Source organism: Photinus pyralis, unplaced genomic scaffold (genome assembly GCF_008802855.1).
Source record: "Photinus pyralis isolate 1611_PpyrPB1 unplaced genomic scaffold, Ppyr1.3 Ppyr1.4_LG6, whole genome shotgun sequence".
NCBI lineage: Eukaryota > Metazoa > Arthropoda > Insecta > Coleoptera > Lampyridae > Photinus > Photinus pyralis.
The window spans coordinates 3,376,478-3,394,946 of record NW_022170663.1 but is presented as its reverse complement, the minus strand read 5'-3'; the positions used below and the strand labels follow the sequence as shown (position 1 = coordinate 3,394,946).

The window sequence follows — 18,469 nt, the reverse complement described above, 5'->3', positions numbered from 1 at the left end:
TATATTTGCGATTCAAACGCATACCACCAAAAGCTAACTACGTTCTGCAACTTCAGCAAAAAAACTTTCCTTTTCTCGCTTGACTAAAGCAATGCATGTGCACCCACTTACGAAGCTTCATCCTTCTGCAATTCGAATTGCTAAGATTCGCGGTCAAAGATTTCCAGTAGTGTAGATTGCGTTTTTCTTATTTAATGAAATGCATAAAAGCGGAAATGAGGAAATGATTAAAATTTCAAGTTCAGTCCTTTCCCTCACTTTAAGGCCACTAATCCTTCTAAGAACGCTGCACGTAAACTTTCCTTTCTTCTTTTTTTCGTTTGAAACACACACCATTTTCGTCGCTGTTGTTGATCACAAAATCTCTGTTTTACCAGTTTTCCACATCCCAGTCGAATGTTAGATTCCTGTTCAAAGGGACAATACATTAGAAAATATTTTTGTCTCGTTTTTAGATCGATTTTAAAGGCAAGAGTTTTATGCACTTTCCTTTTTTTCAGTTTTTCTACTGTATCTTTAACCTTTTTGATAGTAACTTTTTTGGGAAAATGTATAAGAAAACTCTCAATGGATATGAAGCTAACCAGTAAACGCACATTTTTCTATATTTCCATTATAATAACGTTCACGTATGCTACAGAATTCCTGATTTAAAACATTACTCCTGATTATAATTATTTTATTAAAGAATAACGGATAAATTCAAGAAATTTCACTGTAACCTTTTACCACTCTTGTATTTTGTGTGCTTAATTTTGCATCAAACTTTCTTGCTCATTAGGTCTTTACTGATGCATTTAATGATTTCGTGTAAAATCGGAGCACTTAATCGCTCTTGGGCCCAATCAATTTAAACTCAATTCAAATCGTCAAATTAAGACGAACAGAGTCATTACATAAAGTACCAAATATATAATTTCAGTTAAGAAGACGATTAACAGACCGTAAACGCAGATTAGCGCGTCGTTATGTGGCGTAAATGCTTCCAGATTAGTCTAATGATTCACTTCAAATTGCGGCTAATTATCATTTTTCGAAATGCCTCACATTTAAAACCTAAAAGTTTTGTTTTACCGGAGCGCTTTCTTTTCGTAATCACATTTCGGCACTTAAAATCGACATTTTCGGGATTTATACCGGTAACGTTCTCGCGAATTGACCCGTTGATAATTCGGAATCGATTAGAAAGGGAGTGCGGATGTAGATTAAGGAATACGCAGCTTGCCGTACACGTAACGTAATAATTTGTTCTTCATTTTCCTTAGCATGTCGATACGAAAAGGGAACATGGGGAGAATGTAACGCCCAAAGCCAGATGACGCGAAACGACAAGCTGAAGACTAACAGCGATCCCTCCTGCGAACAAAATAGACAGATTACGAAAAAGTGTAAACCCAAGGGTGTGAAACCGACAAAAGGTAAATACTATTTGTTATTGCATGGCATGGCTTGAAAGCGCTTATAGATTTGTTCTTTGCTTTAAAATGTTAGCTGTCGAGAAAATGGCTTACTTCCATATATTCAAGTGTAAATGAGTCCTTTTAAAGCGGGGTGCCATTTAGTTCCTGAGTGCTTAAAGAAATATGTGGCAACTTTAAGGTATTTGATACCTTTTGGAGAGCTTTCTTATAGCGGTTCTTTACTTTCATGGACTACTCCTTTAGTTCTAAATCAATGATCAATTAGCGTGCACGTTCATGCTTATGCCTCTCTGACGAAATCCGCATGTTTCCAACAAACTTTGCTTAAAACAGTTAACGCATGGATAAGTTAGAACGACGGTATGTGCGTGTGTCTGATTTCCTAGATAAAGGTGGACAATCCGCCGCAAAACTATAAGCCATTCCGCTTAATCTCAAAATTCAGTTGCTATGTAAACGTTGTACATGGACCCATCACCAAAGATGCCCAATCTGCGGTCTTTCTTCGACGCTTACGTGTCAGCCATATGATGTAATCTAAAGTGATTTAGAGCTGCTGAATATCATAATTATTTTTCGTCTTTCTCTTTCTTTCTCTTACATTTTTTATATTGCTGTGGCCCCACGTTGGGCGCCAAATAAATAATGCTGTGTGCAATTGTATACCACCCAACAGAGACTTACCTAGCTAGCTCAAATTACACAATTTAGTTTTTTTTTCTTTTAAAATTTTCTCTCAGGGCCCAAACAGAAAATCCTAACTTATAACTCTTATTTATAAACTTGAAAGACTCGAACGCCTCAATCAAATTCCGTAAATCGCAATGAAATCAATACTCAAATTTTATATAAAATCGGAAATAACTTTCGGGTCAAAGGAAATTAGAAAAATCTGACAGAAAAATAAATGCTACAAAATCTCCAGATTACGTTAACAACACGTATTTTTACACTACAAGGTGTCTCTCTTTCATCTTCGGCGTTGTTTCAATCTAAAGAAACGGTACTCCCATTTAGTTTACACAATATAATAACGTGTTCATATGTCGTCCAATTTGTTTCACTTTTTTTATTCTTTGTTTCCCAGCTTTTCTTCTTTAGTTTATATCTCTACCTCTGATCCATCTCTTACTTATTTTAGTTTTGTATACGCATTGCACACAAATTTCTTTTTTGTAGTGCATCTTTAATTCTCTTAAAAAGTACATTTTTTTGTCCCCATTCCTAACCAGTTTGCCTTTTTTTTATGAAATATTGTTTGTTTATATGATTATTATAATGTTTTGTTTATTATTTATTTAATTTATCTTGTTCTGGGCCCTCAACAGGCTTTCGCGCAAATAACTGACAGAACTATTTTACAAAAAAACTAGCCGGCAAAACTGACTGTTCTGCAACAACGTGCTTCTCTTAAAACTAATCACTTTTACAAAAACAATAAACTTAATCTTTTAACACGTAAATCAAACTTTACAACAAATTAAAACAAACCGATTACTTAAACAAAATTAACAACATTAAATAACTTCGATACAACAAAAATTGATCTCGAATTCAAATAATGTGATCAGATTTGCGTTTAATCTAAAAACTAACGATAAGCTTTAAAAATAATTAAAATGACCCAACATTACTGTAGGTGCTGAGACCAAGCAAAGCAAGTTTATTATTTTTTTTATTATTTGGTATCGGGGGTTCATAATGTAGCTGGTATACATTCGGGTATGGGCCCGCAGAACACGATAAGGCCCGTGAATACAAAATACAAATTTAAATATTAAATAGCAAGTTTCAAACTATTTATCATTCGCTGTGCATCTCCTTTTTCTAATCTCCATCTTTACAGCTAAATTTTGTGGTACCTGTTCCCTAGAACCTCGACCGATTTAGGTGGTGATGTAGGTCAAGACTTTTAAAGTGATTCCGGTTCATGTTTCCCAAATAAAATCTCCGATTATGAAAATCCAGTCGCTAAATGAGGGTTTTTTTTTTGTATAAATGACTCGATTTGGGTTAAAATCTGTATCCTCATATAATAAGCTTTGTACGAAATTCAAAAATTCTTCTGGAGGGTTCCAGCGTAACACCCTCTGTACTCAGAATATTATTAGTCGAAATTGAACTTTACGCCGCATCCTTTTTCTTCGGATCACATCATAGTTTTATACTAGTTTGTATTCCTACCCCTAAGTTTTGTACTATTTTTGTTTCGAAAGATAGATTTTTGTAGGGGGTTTCAACATTACTCACTTCCTCACTTTTTTATGAGCAAACTCTCGCAATTTTTAACTTTGCGGTCGTACAAAGGTAACTGACAGTTTAACATCATGACTCCACCCTCCAAGTTTTATCGATTAGTTTTGTTCATGAGTATTTGTGGACCTCCCGACCACACTTTTTATTTCAGAGCATAGTAGCAACGACAGAATAGTGCTTTTGCATTACAACTTTTTATTGTTGCACCCTTACTTTGACATTTACCCGTCGCACTTTGCCTTTAGTCTTACATTTGCACCTGCCAACCCCTTTTTTATTGTAATTTAAATATCTGCATGTTGCGAATTGGAAAGCCTTTTCGCCCAGTTGCATGTACTCTTAATTACGTTTCTGTGCTTTAATTAACGTTTGCGAATAGTGCTCAACAGGGATTCATTTAGGGAGAAAATAAAAAGAGAATCGCTTATTCTAGCTTGAAGCTTAATTAATGTTCTGCATTACTGCCATTATTGTATATTATTATTCCATTACGTAACATAATATTAATGAAATTATAATTTCTGGCGTTAATTAAAATGATAAATGTGCAATGATTGTGTTTCAGCTACGCGCCGCAATCGCCAATAAGGGGAATCAAAACAATGAATTAGAAATGGTTAGTTTTTAATTATTATTGCATTTAGTACTCCGTCATATTAATAGCATCTTTAATCATCGTTAAAATCATCCCCCTCTTCCTGTTCTCATTTCGCAGCCGTCTTCAAATACATAAAATCGTTGAAACACCCTTCTCATTTCATCTAAAAAAAATGAAGAAACATTCATGCGGTAGGTTATTGAAGAAATGATCAACCTGTGGTGGTGCAAATTCGTTTTATGTATAGATGTTCGTTGTAGGATTGTATAATAGCATAATTACCTATTAATGATTTATATAAATGTGCAAAGAAAAGGAAATACATTAATTAATTATTAAACATAATGTTTGTGTTAGGTTTGATATTTTGACACGTTTTTTACTTTTAAACTTGATGTGTATGTGGAATTTATTAAAATACGTACTGTATCATTACTGTATTTAATAATATATCATATTTAAGACTTTCAAATAAAATGTTTAAGGTTTAGCAATGCTGTATGTGTTAACTTCTTCATTACAGGTGGATACTACAACAATTTTCAGCACTATATTCATTATCTATCTACTTTTTTTTTTATTATGTAGGTACCTTGATTCTTCTATTTTACTCATCTATAGTGCTAGTTCTGAAACCTGGCTAAAGGCGTGCTTTTTTCAAAATGTTTTTCGTCTGTATTTATAATGTAGGCTGCCGATTATAATCTTTCTAATGTTTTGGGCCATAATTCGTTTTCCGATCTATTTTAAAGCTAACAGCACATACGCTGCTTTTGGGTTTGGGTTTTGGATTTCGATTGAATCCTTTTATGTAACCCCATAGTAATTTTTTACCCATTTTGAACCCTACTAACCAAAATCTATCAGGAAAATTGGTTAATAATTTAGTGATGTTAAATTACATGTTTTTTTTAAAGTGCGTAATATTACGTGTAAAATTACCAATTGTTTATGTTTTTTATGTATTTTATGTAATTTATGTAACTTACCATTTTTTTAAAAAAACCGTAATATTACGTGTAAAATTACCAATAATTTATGTTTTTTACGTAATTTACAAATATTTTTGTGAAATTACCTGTCATTTATGTTTTTTATGTTTTTTTTTAATATTCTATAAACCTTTTTGAATTTTGTGAGTGTTTGAAAATAAAAACACTTGTTAAATTATATATTTTGGTGTATTAAATATAATACCCAAGCAGTAGGTATTTCGCCATCACGCGTCGTTTGGAGGAAGAAGTTCCAGATCGCGAATTAGAGGCTGTATCATCTTCATTAAACCAAACTAAATTCAACGGTGAATCGTTTACGTTGGTAGTACCGTTGATGGTCTGTGGTAGTACCGATCAAAATGTATCAAATAGGTATTACATTTACGTAAATTTACAAAAATTACGGTTTTTTAAATAAAAAACGTAAGTTACGTAAGTTTCATAAAAGACATAAATTACATAAAAAAACCGACCTCTTGTTACGCGTAATATAACCGTTTTTTATGTAACTTACAAATCGTTATTTTACAATCCACATCACTACTATAGACTTAATATAGACCAACGTCGAATATGCGTTGCTTTTTGAAATCTGTTTTTCTTCTGTATTTTTTTTAATATATTAATAAGTGTCAATCATATTCTGAATAATAAAATCCTATCATCCCAATTAATAACGTTATTAAGTAAAGCAGAGGGCTAGAACTTCCGGAAATATATTTTCTACACTTTAATGCAACAACAAAAAACAATAAGGTACAGAACAAAGTAGTTAGTAGGTAATATATAACAAGAAAAAGAAATATAATATGTATGTAAAATAATTATCCGCTTATAGAAATTCCTGATTTATCTTTTTTTGTGTAATCCGATCGTAATCAGTTTCCGCAACCCTGCTAGCCAAAACCCATAACAAAAAATTTGTTCTCGATCGACTTGGAACATGTCGCATTCTTTTAAAATCTCCTTTTTGCCTCTATATTTTTATGTAGCTTTCTGATTGTAATTTTTGTATCTTTTGCACGGCATAGACCAAAATCCGATAAAAAATTCATTATTTTCTTACTGATTTAAGTTAGGTTGTTTTTCGATCGAATTTAGTGTCAACTATTGCTTTTTTTAAATCAATCTCCGCTCGTAATTTTTTAGCTGTAATAAACCCTGCTAGTCAAAATCTATCCAGAAAATCATCATTGTGACACCGAAATAGAAAAAATTTGTTACGACATCGACTTCGAACATGTTCAATTTTTTTAATCGGTTTTGCATAACATTGTATTATTATTGTAACAAATGCACGAAAACTCAGAAAGGTTTGTTTTCTCGTCCCTTTAGGGTAGGTAGTTTTTCAATAGATTTTAGAGTGCAAACAATTTGCTTTTTTTTTAAATCGGGTTTTCGGTCGATTTTCTTGTTTGTTCGGCCATAATTTTTTATCTCTTTGTAGCTCAAAATTCCATCAGACCTGATCCTGATCGCTTTGGTGCTTTTCCTTAAAGTTGGTTTTCGAGATATATTTTACTATAAATACTAACCCACCGTAATTTTTCGTTTTGTTTTGAACTCTGTAAGTCAAAATCGAATCAGTTTTGAACTCTATCAGAAATAATTTTTGAGATAAATTCGTTTTGCGATCGATTTTAGAGCCAACAGTACACCCTCTGTTTTTTTAAATCGGGTTTTATATCGTATCTTTTGATGTAACCGTACCGTAATTAATTGTTTATCTATTTTGACTCCTATACCCAAAATCTATCAGAAAATTTGTTACTCGATCGATTTGGAATATGTTGCATTTTTTTAAGTCTGTTTTTTCGCCCGTATTTTTTATATACCCGTATTTTTTAATCCGTTTTGTACTCCACAGGCCAAAATCCGACCAGAAATATTCGCTTCCTCATTGATTTACTGTACGTCGTTCTTTGCTCGACGTTAGAGGTAATACACAGGCCAAAATCCGATCAGAAAAAAACGTTATCTCATAGAGTTTGAGGTAGGTTCATTCCTTTTTTAGATGGGGTTTCAATACGCGTAATCCGATCCAAAATCTGTAAGAAAAATGTGTATTTTCTGTATACCCGTCAGACTGTAATCCGTTTTGCATTCTACAAGCTAAAATCCGATTAGAAAAATTTGTTGGATGTTTTTTCAATGGATTTTAGAGGAAGAGACTATGATATTCTTAACCCGCGGTTGGTCGCGCTATGAGATTTTCTCTCACAGATGTAGAAAACTTGTAATAAATTTGTTAATGTCACAGGTAAACTCATACCCATTATTCATATCCTCAATCAATCTTTGTAAAGTAAGAAAGCACCTTCATTATTTAAAAATATTGCTTAATTGGTTTATAAGGGCCATTAGTGTTAGCGCTTGCGCGCCCTGTGAGAGGTTCTCTCATTGTGCGACTAATCACGTTAGTACTTATTTGCATGTTGGAGTGAAACCATTTAGTGTTATAATAATGAGTTGTGCAAGAAAATTGAGGGGATTCAGTATTGTCACTATTGCCCCAGGAGGAAAAATAGAAAAGTAAAGAAAAATTGCATTTTATGCCAGAGAGCAATTTGTCCTGAACATACTGCTCATCAATGTCTTCGGTGCCCAACAGTCGAAGTTCCTGAAGAAGACATATAGAAATCTTTTTTATTTGTTACTTACTTTATTTTGTATTCTAAATGTAATTGTAAATTGTAAATGTTTCTTTTAATACAGTACCACCTTTTACTCCATTTATTGAGCATGAGATAAAGTCTCTATGCGCCACTAACGGCGTCACTTTTCAAGGCGCGACCAATGCCGGGTTAAAAATCGACTGTCGGCTGTATTTTTTATGAACGCATGCGATCCTAATATTGGTTTTATTTTTCATGGTAGGTACTCTAATGAAAGTGGTTTCGATGAAATGATTTAATTTCTTCCAACCATACGTCTCCTCCTCGACTCCTTATCGTGAGTGGATGTACTTACAATTAAAGCGTCATTGAGACGTATGGAAGAAATATTTCCATGTGTGAGGCAACATTTGAAGGCAATATGATTCGTGTGGACAATGCATATCTATTGGTGAAGTCGAAGCGAATACCTTGAAAACGAGGTGTCGGAAGAAGGTACTCATAAAGGGCAAGTGAAATGTCTGGAAGAGAGATATCTACTGGTGATGTGAAAACTTATTTGTGAAAATTTCAAGCATTTTGGGGAAGGTATGTACAATACATTCAAAGGAAAAATGCAATATTTCGGGGGATTTCTCTAAGCTTGCATCATACATATAGCGTAGATGTTGGATTCATATGCTAGACGGCCCAGATGGATACTAATCAATGAGAGATATGACAAAGGGGATGGTGCTATTTCAAATTTGTGAGTTAGGGTGAGAGGTGCGTAGACTTCCCCCAAGCCCAACTCCTATGACAGTTATTCCAAACCGCCTTGTTCCAATTCTTCTCTTTCGCGAGATATTCATATTCGCATTGAAACTTAAAATTGACACACTGTATACCTGTCAGAGGGTAATCTGTTTTGTACTCTACAGGTTAAAATCCGAATAGGAAAATTCGTTTTCACATCGACCTGAGGTAGGTTCTCTAAAGGCAATTCTCCGCAGTTTGCTTTTTTTAAAACTGGGGCTCCGGTTTAAAATATTCGTTCGACCCTTTGATCATACTTATTAACAATATATGATCTAATGTTCAACCGTATTTTTTAATTTTTTTTACTCTGTAGATTAAAATTCGATCCGAAAACTTCGTTCCCTCGTTGATTTATGGTACGAATATACGAATAGGCGATATAGAAACTTGATTTATATGATTTATGGCAAAGCAGTTTGTTGTTTGAGCAAAAAGATCACTCATTTCTCCAATCAACGATTGAGTAACAAACTCATAACACCTTCGCAACGCCGATTTTAGATTTACTAAAGGTCCATAGGATATCATTCACATCTTAAGAAACATACCACTTGGAAATTCTAAACTTGGCAACAGTGGTCTCCAGACACGTAGGCGCTACGTGTAACACAGCCGAGGATTTCAAGGTCACAACAAGTAAGGTTAAGTGCATACGGTAAAAGTTGAAATATGGTAAGATGTAATGCAAATATTTTATAAATTAATTACCTACTAAATCCATGGTTTTAGAGATAAAATGAGTGGAAAGAAAGGTGCGAAATCCCAGAATCCTTGGGGGAAAAATCAACCCCCAAGCCTCGATACTAACGGTAAAAATGTGAACAAATCTGAGCAGAAATTCAAAGAGGTGCAGGCAAAAATGCAACAGGCTGTACAAAAACATGTGAAAGAATGGGATTCTTCGTCGGAAGAAGAAGAAGAGCTTCAAACGAATTCCATTATAAGTTAGTATCCGCCCCAATCGCCTAAGCTAACGTATTCTTTCAGGCAAGCTTTTCGAAAAATACAAATTGAGTGGTGGCCTAACCGAAAATTTAGAGGCTCACAGTTTTGTGACTGATGTGAGCGGCGTTATATGCGCTATCTGCATTTCGTCCGTGAAACGCTCTGATCCGGTAAGTTAACGTGCTCGTTTATTACAACTGAAGTCAAATTTGCAGGTTTGGAACTGCAAGGGTTGCTTCTCCCAGTTTCACTTGAATTGCATTCAGCTGTGGTCGAAGAATAAGGTGTTCGAACTGAAGCAATCCTTCGAGGATGCTGCCCTCATGAAAAAAACCGTGAAGATCATCTGGGATTGCCCGAAGTGCCGGTACGAGTACGATCCGTCCCAGATTCCGATGAAGTATTTGTGCTTCTGCCAAAAGGCGGAGAACCCACCCTTTCAGCCTTTGCTCATTCCGCATTCATGCGGGGACGTCTGTCACAGGGATTTGAAGCCGTTATGCGGTCACAAATGTCTCATGCTTTGTCATCGCGGACCTTGCATGCCGTGCCCGCAGAACGTTAAGGTGAGCTGCTTATGCGGCCGGCAGACTCCCCAGACTCGGCGCTGTAACAATAAGGAATGGTCGTGCAAGGCGGTTTGCGATAAGTTGCTCGAATGTAAAATTCATAAATGCGGGGATATGTGTCATAAGGGTGACTGCCAACCGTGTCCCAAGAAAAGCCTGCAGAAGTGTGTTTGTGGTGCCAAAACGAGGCTGCGCGAATGCGCCTCACCTGTGTGGCAGTGTGATGTTGTAAGTCATAACTTGGGGTGTGTCTCCCCTCTTGGAACTGTGTACAACCTCCTTTTTTGGAAATTATTTTTTTTAATTTCTAGAAAATTTCCAATAATTTTTCAAAATTTCTTAGAATTTCAAATCGTTTTTTGATACCCTTAAAATTCATAAAATTTATTAAGAATTTTGGTTCACAAATTATTGTCATTTACTTCAACGGTAACAGAGGTTTCAGTGTTTCCAGTCAAGAATTACAGTTGGGATTTTTTGCATTTTCAAAAAATTAATTTTGGATTCAATATTTTCATTTTGAAAAATTTGGAGATACTTACCCAAATACAGTCGATTTCAGTTTTTTTCGGAACCCCCATCTAGGGGTACACCATCTTGTAGTAGAAGTTTTGAAAATGTTTCTACAAAAATCACAAAGAGTATATCCAGGAACCTAGGTAAAGTAGCAAGTTCTATTCTGTTAGGGTTCTGAAAAAAAAAAAAGAAGCGCAAATTTTGAGAATCTATTGTAGTTTTTTCGATATTTTGAAAAATAAGTGAGATATCTTTGAAGAAACGTATTTGATACCCGCGAAATGTTAAACAAAATTTTCCCTAGGCGAGGCCTATTTTGTTTTTTTCCGAAAATATCTCGCTTATTTTTTTTAATTTCTAGAAAATTCTCAATAATTTCAAATCGTTTTTTAATACGTTCTAAAATTCATAAAATTTATTATGAATTTTGGTTCACAAAAATTGTCATTTACTTCAACGGTAACAGAGTTTTCGGTGTTTCCAGTCAAGAATTACAGTTGGGATTTTTTGCATTTTCAAAACATTAATTTTGGATTCAATATTTTCATTTTGAAATACAGTCGATTTCAGTTTTTTTCGGAACCCCCATTTAGGGGTACAGCATCTTGTAGTAGAAGTTTTGAAAATGTTTCTACAAAAATCACAAAGAGTATATCCAGGAACCTAGGTAAAGTAGCAAGTTCTATTCTGTTTTAGGGTTCTGAAAAAAAAAGAAGTGCAAATTTTGAGAATCTATTGTTGTTTTTTCGATATTTTGAAAAATAAGTGAGATATCTTTGAAGAAACGTATTTGATATCCGCGAAATGTTAAACAAAATTCAGGGCCTTTTGTTTTTTTCCAAAAATATCTCGCTTATTTTTTTTAATTTCTAGAAAATTCCCAATAATTTCAAATCGTTTTTTAATACGTTCTAAAATTCATAAAATTTATTATGAATTTTGGTTTACAAAAATTGTCATTTACTTCAACGGTAACAGAGTTTTCAGTGTTTCCAGTCAAGAATTACAGTTGGGATTTTTTGCATTTTAAAAAAATTGATTTTGGATTCCTTATTTTCATTTTGAAAAATCTGGACATACTAACCCAAATACATTCGATTTAAGTTTTTTTCGGAACCTCCATTTAGGGGTACACCATCTTGTAGTAGAAATTTTGAAAATGTTTCTACAAAAATCAGAAAGAGTATATCCAGGAACCTAGGTAAAGTAGCAAGTTCTACTCTGTTAGGGTTCTGAAAAAAAAAAGAAGCGCAAATTTTGAGAATCTATTGTTGTGTTTTCGATATTTTGAAAAATATGTGAGATGTCTTTGAAGAAACGTATTTGCTACCCGCGAAATGTTAAACAAAATTTTCCCTAGTCGGGGCCTATTTTGTTTTTTTCCAAAAATATCCCGCTTATTTTTTTTAATTTCTAGAAAATTCCCAATAATTTCAAATCGTTTTTTAATACGTTCTAAAATTCATAAAATTTATTATGAATTTTGGTTCACAAAAATTGTCATTTACTTCAACAGTAACAGAGATTTCGGTGTTTCCAGTCAAGAATTACAGTTGGTTTTTTTGCATTTTCAAAAAATTAATTTTGGATTCATTATTTTCATTTTGAAAAATCTGCAGATACTAACCCAAATATATTCGATTTCAGTTTTTTTCGGAACCCGGTTAGGGGTACACCATCTTGTAGTAGAAATTTTGAAAATGTTTCTACAAAAATCAGAAAGAATATATCCAGGAACCTAGGTAAAGTAGTAAGTTCTATTCTGTTAGGGTTCTGAAAAAAAATAAAGAAGCGCAAATTTTGAGAACCTATTGTTGTGTTTTTTCGATATTTTGAAAAATAAGTGAGATATCTTTGAAGAAACGTATTTAATACCCGCGAAATCTTAAATAAAATTTTCCCTAGTCGGGGCCTATTTTGTTTTTTTCCAAAAATATCTCAGTTATTTTCTTTAATTTCTAGAAAATAACCCAATAATTTCAAATCGTTTTTTAATACGTTCTAAAATTCATAAAATTTATTATGAATTTTGATTCACAAAAGTTGTCATTTACTACAACGGCAACAGGGGTTCCAGTGCTTCCTGCAGAATGCTGTTAGATATAGAAAAAAATTTCCTAACATTTTCTTAGACGTTGTACACTTTTCCGAGTGGGAAACGCCCATCGTTAGGAATGTACAGGGTGATTGCAACAAATTTCTAGGTTTGTGGCAAGCCCTTGGAATGTGGCCATCACAACTGCGAGGAGGCGTGCCACATTGGTAAATGTGAACCTTGCTCACTGTCCAAAACCCGCACGTGCCCATGTGGGAAGTCCTCGTTTGTACTCGAGTGTACCAAGGAAACTCCCACATGCGGTGATACGTGTGGCAAAGTTTTAGAATGCGGAATACACATTTGCTTCCAACGCTGCCACAAGGATAAATGCGGAATGGTAAGTTGCGAACTTTCGCTGCCAGTTTTACCCGAGGCAATTCGCAGTGCTTGGAGTTCGTGAAAAAATTCTGTCGCTGTGGTCTACAAGCCAAAGAAGTTCAATGCCGGAAAGTATTTACCTGCGAAACCAAATGTAAAAATTTAAAAGACTGCCTTAAACACCCCTGTAACCGTAAGGTCGGTAATTTTACGACGCCACAATTAACAGTACTTTACCACTTTCTGTTTAGTGCTGCGAAGGTAATTGCCCACCGTGCGAGAAGCCTTGCGGACGTACACTGAAGTGTGGTAATCACAAGTGCTCTTCCGTATGTCACAGGGGCGAATGTTACCCTTGCAATTTGACTGATGTTGTGTACTGTCGCTGTCGTGGCACTTCTGTGACAGTGCCGTGTGGTAGGAAGAAAAGAACAAGGCCTCCGAAGTGCTCACTACCATGCAAGTATGTACTAGTGTTAACACTGCTTTCTTCTCCTTTCTTGTGTTTGTTTATTTGTCATTTTTTATGTTAGTTTTATCTTACCAAATGAAACGATGAAGGTAGGTAGGTAAATGTATTCAATGCCATAGAGACAGTGAGTTATAAACAAACATAAAAATTTGCCAATTTTATAATACCATATAATTTTTTCCAACACTGAAACACTGCATCTCTTAACAGCGATATAACAGTGCGTTAATTAATTTTCGCCTGATAATCCTTATCGCAAGCGACCAGATGTACCTTATTTAAATTGAATAATTTAAAAATCGATAATATTTAAACAAGAATTACGCAAATACAAACAATTCTAAAAGGAAAAACAAACACCGAAATACAAATTCAAATGAAGCGAAGTAAAATGTAAAATCACTCACATTGAGTTCTTTAAAAATTGTCAGGAGATTGACATGATATGAAATCGGCAGTTTTCCTTTCAATGTCTGTTGTTAATCATTTTCAAAGAGGAATATCAAGAAGAGTATTTTGTGTTCCATTGTTTCCGAATTCGATTGCAATCGTCTATTTCTCTTAGAATTCGGCCCAACTGCCACCACGAAAAGCGCGAAAAACACAACTGCCATTTCGACTCCTGCCCGCCATGCGAGCAAATATGTAACAAAACACTGCTCTGCTCACACAAGTGCCCTTCGCCGTGCCACTCCGGCGTTCTGGTTATGGTGGAAGGCCAAAGAGGGGCGATGCCTTGGGAACAGACCAACCCACATTTGATGCGTAAATCACTGCCGTGTCCCGATTGCGTTGTGCCCGTCTCGGTTACCTGCCCAGGTGCGTTTTTATTATCCTTCCCCGTAAATACGCAAATTTCTAGGTGAGCACGAAACGAGCGATTGGCCGTGTTACGCCGCCCGAGGGGGTGGTTGCGGAAGAAGTTGTGGACGAGTCTTAAAGTGCAGCAATCACAAGTGCTTTTTACCGTGTCACCTTGTGGAGAATGCGAGTGACGGTTTATCGGCAAGTGGCACTTGCTCGAAACCATAACTGATCGTCTGTTGCAGGCGGGAAGCAATTGTCTGTCATGCGAAAACGAATGCCAAAAGGAGAGACCCGAAGGCTGTACACATAAGTGCCCCAACCCCTGCCACTCCGAAGACTGCCCGCCGTGTAAACAAATGCTTCGCGTCAAGTGCCTGTGTGGGCTAAACCAACCGTACGTCGTATGCAGCGAGTGGACATCGGCCACCGACAAAACCGGGCTGGAAAGTTGCGGAAATCAGTGCCCGAAAAATGTAAGTTTCTGCTTGTGAGACTTTGCGGTCATTTGTTTCCTATACGTCGTCTTTAGTATCCGTGCGGACATCGGTGCCGCGCTAACTGCCATGCGGGTGAATGTCTTAATCCAGAACTCTGTCAGAAGAAAGTTAAAATTTACTGTAACTGTAAACGAATTAAAAGGGAATTCTCGTGCGAACTCGTTCGCGCAAATAAGGCCGTCGTTAGTTGCGACGACGCGTGCTTTTTAAAACAGAAGGAGGAGAAAAGACTGAGAGATTTGGAAGCCGAGCACAAGCGGAGGTTGGAGGAAGTGGAAAATCGGCGGGAGTTGGAGAAATACGAAAAGTTATTCCACGGTAAGAAAAAGGTAAAAGATAGGAAGGTTGTTAGCGAAAAGGAGGAGAAGTCATTTTTCCAAAAGTACTGGTTGATCGTTACCTCTACACTAATCTTAGTTATCGCCATTTATTTTATTTTTTCGTGATTATCTTACAGGGTATTTTTTGCATGGGTGAATCGTTTCTCTAACTTTGGTTCATTTTCTTTCAATTTCTGGCTTTGGATTAAGACACATCACTACACTTATTATTTTACTATTCATTACTTGTTTTCAATATGGATTATGTTATGTTTTATTTAGAACAATGTTTCATTTCAATGTTTGTAACTAGTGGTTTGTTTGACTTGTACATTCCGAAAGCTAGCTCTCATTGCAAATCCATTATACTGAGGGAAATTGCACTGGAAGCTGGTGGATATTATTTTGTGGAATTGTATTGTATTGTTTTTTTATGTATCGTTTAATAAACATTTACTTGGTGTTGGTGGCTCTTTGTTCAGAATTCTACTACTTAAAAGTCAACAGATGAGTTGATCAGACTCTGGATATACCAGGCTCTTATGATCTGAAGTTTTGGTTTATAGAGCAAGATTAATTAATGATTGATTAACAATTTATATCTTTACAGGGTGTGTAATGATTTTTTGTGGGTGGTAATTTTAAAATTGGACTTGTTAAGCGGCATTACTGCCAGAATAGTGCACTTTAGGGTAAGTAGGTAATTAATTTGTGGAAATGCATACTTGTATTCTGAGATCTGTGCATTTTTGTGGCCTAAATCAATCCCCAAACTAAAACAATTATTACAGTCCCGTATGGGCTACACTTCTGTTTTGAAAAAACTTGGCAACGTTTTTCGTATTTGACATAGATCATTAGCCAATAGAAACAAAGGTCGCTAACCAACGAAACCGGTATCAGGACACTTTGACCTACTTTTATGCGCATGCGTTAAGGTCACTGTCACAAAGGTCAAACGTAAACGCGAATTCTGTTCGCTGACTTCAAGGTCGAAGGCATTTCTCAATCGTATAGTAAAGTCCATTCAAAATCCCTGAAGGTCAAACAGGCGCGAGTTCGGTGCGCTGCTTTCAGAGGGGGCATAATTGAAGGTGAAATAGGTAGCACAATAAATTGAAAGTGAAATAGAGGGCAAAATTGAAGGTGAAATATAGAACACAATTGAAGGTGCAATAGAGAGATTTGAAGGTGACCTTTTCGTTCTCAAGGTCAAACGTGTTACATCTAAATATTGCCTAATGGCAATACGAGTTTGAGAACAAAGGGTGTATTGTTTTCAGCCTGAAGGTGACATATTTCCTGTTCCATATGTAAAGTTTGTGTATTAAAAAAATTTGGAAAGGGTGCTTATTCGTTTTCCCTGGTATCCTCGCGCCCCTTGGAACGATACACTTCCATGTGGGAATAGTATTATTTAGTACTAAATTTGTGTGAGAGCATGAAATTGTAGCAGTAAATTCAAATGCCTTCCCTCGTATATGAACTTAAAAATTTACTTACTAGAGAATTGGAAACGGAATAGGTGATTTGTAACCTGAACTTGAACTTGTGAAGGCCTGTTTTTATGAGTTGTTTTATTTGAGTTTATTGGGAAACTGTCATAATTCCGGGCTTCTGTGGAACGCTGGGGAAATTGATTGGCGTGGATGCAAAAATATTGTGATTAGGCGAGGCAGTGATTAATTAACGAGGGGGTACATTAAAACTACCGTCGTATACTCGCTTTTAGTCAATTCATATAGGAAGCAAAAAAAAGGTATAGAACATGCATTATAATATAATACCTTGCCAGATATACTATATAGGGATATGCAAATGAGAATACCCCAGATTATCTGAGAATAAACTTAACAGAATACCTATTCGTCATTTATTCTGAATATTATGATGCATATACAGGGTGGCGACTTGCGTAACGCATCATAGGGATTTCAATGTAAAATTCATAACATGCGATTATTGGCTCCCCAAATTATTTTAGAGCAAAAAAATAAAACCTGCATCTTTTTCAATAATCTGCGATGCCATGGTATTTTCTAAAACAAAAAGATATAGTTATCAATTAGCAGCAGTTCGAAATGGATTTTATGATCGACTTGGTTACCGTCTTGCAGTTAATGGTGACTTATTCGAACATTTATTGTAAATTATTGTATTAGGAAACCCTTTTTAGTAATTTGGTCTTTCATTATGTTGAATTCGCTGTTCTAAACATGATACTTTTTGATAGAATTTAATTTGTTTTATAGCAGACATTCCATGGCATCACAGATTATTGAAAAAGATGCGGGTTTTATTTTTCCAATTTTCCGTCTTTATTATGTAAAAAATTAAAAACAAATACGGTTTATTGACGTAAAAAAATTTTTTCTACAAAAAACCTTAATACATTTTTGCTCTAAAATAATTTGGGGAGCCAATAATCGCATGTTATGAATTTTATGATGCGTTACGCAAGTCACCACCCTGCGTATAGTAGGTAGTCAACTATTTTATTATTGTACAATTTCTAAGCTCCATCAAGTTAGCCCCCGCAATTAAAAAAAAATGTGTAATGACCATTTTTATATAGTCCCCCCGGTTTTTTTAACGTACAAATTCCATTGCTACTTTAACGAGTTGTGCTCGACGCATATTGGATTGTGCCGGCCAAATATTCGAAAATAGTCTTCCGGTACACGGTAGTTCCTGCACTCAAATCTCGGCGGCCAACTTGACTCTCAGCCCCCACGTTTTTTACAAATATGGAAATCTAAATAAGGCCAATCAATTGTGCTCACTGCATATTGGATTGTGCCGTTGAAATATTCGACAATAGTTTTACGGTACACGGGTAGTTCCTGCGTTTAATTCTCGGGGGCCAATTTGACTCTCAACCCCCCGGTGTTTTTAACGTACAAATTCCAATAATACTTTAACGAGTTGTGCTCGATGCATATTGGATTGTGCCGGTCAAATATTTGAAAATAGTCTTCCGGTACATGGTAGTTCCTGTACTCAAATCTCGGGGGCCAACTTGACTCCTAGCCCCCACGTTTTTTACAGATATGGGATAAGCAATAATGGCAATCATTTGTGCTCGATGCTTACTGAATTGTGCCGTTCAAACTTTTGAAAATAGTCTTACGGTACCCCATAGCTCGCGTACACAAATGTTGGTGGTCATCTTGACTCTCAGCCTCCACGTTGTGTATTCACGGACTGTGCGCTCTAGAGGTAGATTCTCCTCTACGTCTACGGC

At 35.6% G+C, this 18,469-nt stretch overlaps 2 protein-coding genes across 4 annotated transcripts in view; both read left to right on the top strand.

Annotated features, from left to right (window-relative positions):
* The window catches only part of LOC116174779, a 152,932-nt gene extending 148,453 nt beyond the window's left edge, over nucleotides 1-4,479 (top strand). For both annotated transcript variants that reach the window (XM_031492772.1, XM_031492773.1), the window contains 2 exons: nucleotides 1,266-1,418; nucleotides 4,243-4,479. In XM_031492772.1, the coding sequence (XP_031348632.1) occupies nucleotides 1,266-1,418; nucleotides 4,243-4,265 (176 nt within the window). In that variant the 3' untranslated portion in view covers nucleotides 4,266-4,479. The remainder of the gene's footprint in view (nucleotides 1-1,265; nucleotides 1,419-4,242) is intronic.
* Nucleotides 4,480-5,767: 1,288 nt separating this feature from the next.
* On the top strand, nucleotides 5,768-15,688 carry LOC116174778 (NF-X1-type zinc finger protein NFXL1). Of its 2 annotated transcripts, XM_031492771.1 has the most exons (12): nucleotides 5,768-8,473; nucleotides 8,997-9,355; nucleotides 9,413-9,627; nucleotides 9,671-9,798; nucleotides 9,844-10,425; nucleotides 12,918-13,148; nucleotides 13,196-13,327; nucleotides 13,381-13,592; nucleotides 14,167-14,420; nucleotides 14,464-14,606; nucleotides 14,651-14,881; nucleotides 14,938-15,688. In XM_031492771.1, exons 3-12 carry the CDS (start codon nucleotides 9,420-9,422, stop codon nucleotides 15,349-15,351), a joined length of 2,535 nt encoding a protein of 844 aa, XP_031348631.1. In that variant the 5' UTR covers nucleotides 5,768-8,473; nucleotides 8,997-9,355; nucleotides 9,413-9,419; the 3' UTR covers nucleotides 15,352-15,688. The 2 variants fall into 2 exon arrangements, with proteins under 2 accessions (XP_031348631.1, XP_031348630.1); XM_031492770.1 differs by having other exon boundaries at nucleotides 5,768-9,355.
* The last annotated feature ends 2,781 nt before the right edge of the window (nucleotides 15,689-18,469 follow it).

Bases quoted from the DNA above. Each gene is read 5' to 3' on its own strand.
- LOC116174778 (XM_031492771.1), top strand. From the start codon at position 9,420: ATGAGTGGAAAGAAAGGTGCGAAATCCCAGAATCCTTGGGGGAAAAAT. The intron at 9,799-9,843 runs GTAAGTTAACGT...TCAAATTTGCAG, and splicing joins CCGTGAAACGCTCTGATCCG to GTTTGGAACTGCAAGGGTTG. The intron at 10,426-12,917 runs GTAAGTCATAAC...ACAAATTTCTAG, and splicing joins CTGTGTGGCAGTGTGATGTT to GTTTGTGGCAAGCCCTTGGA.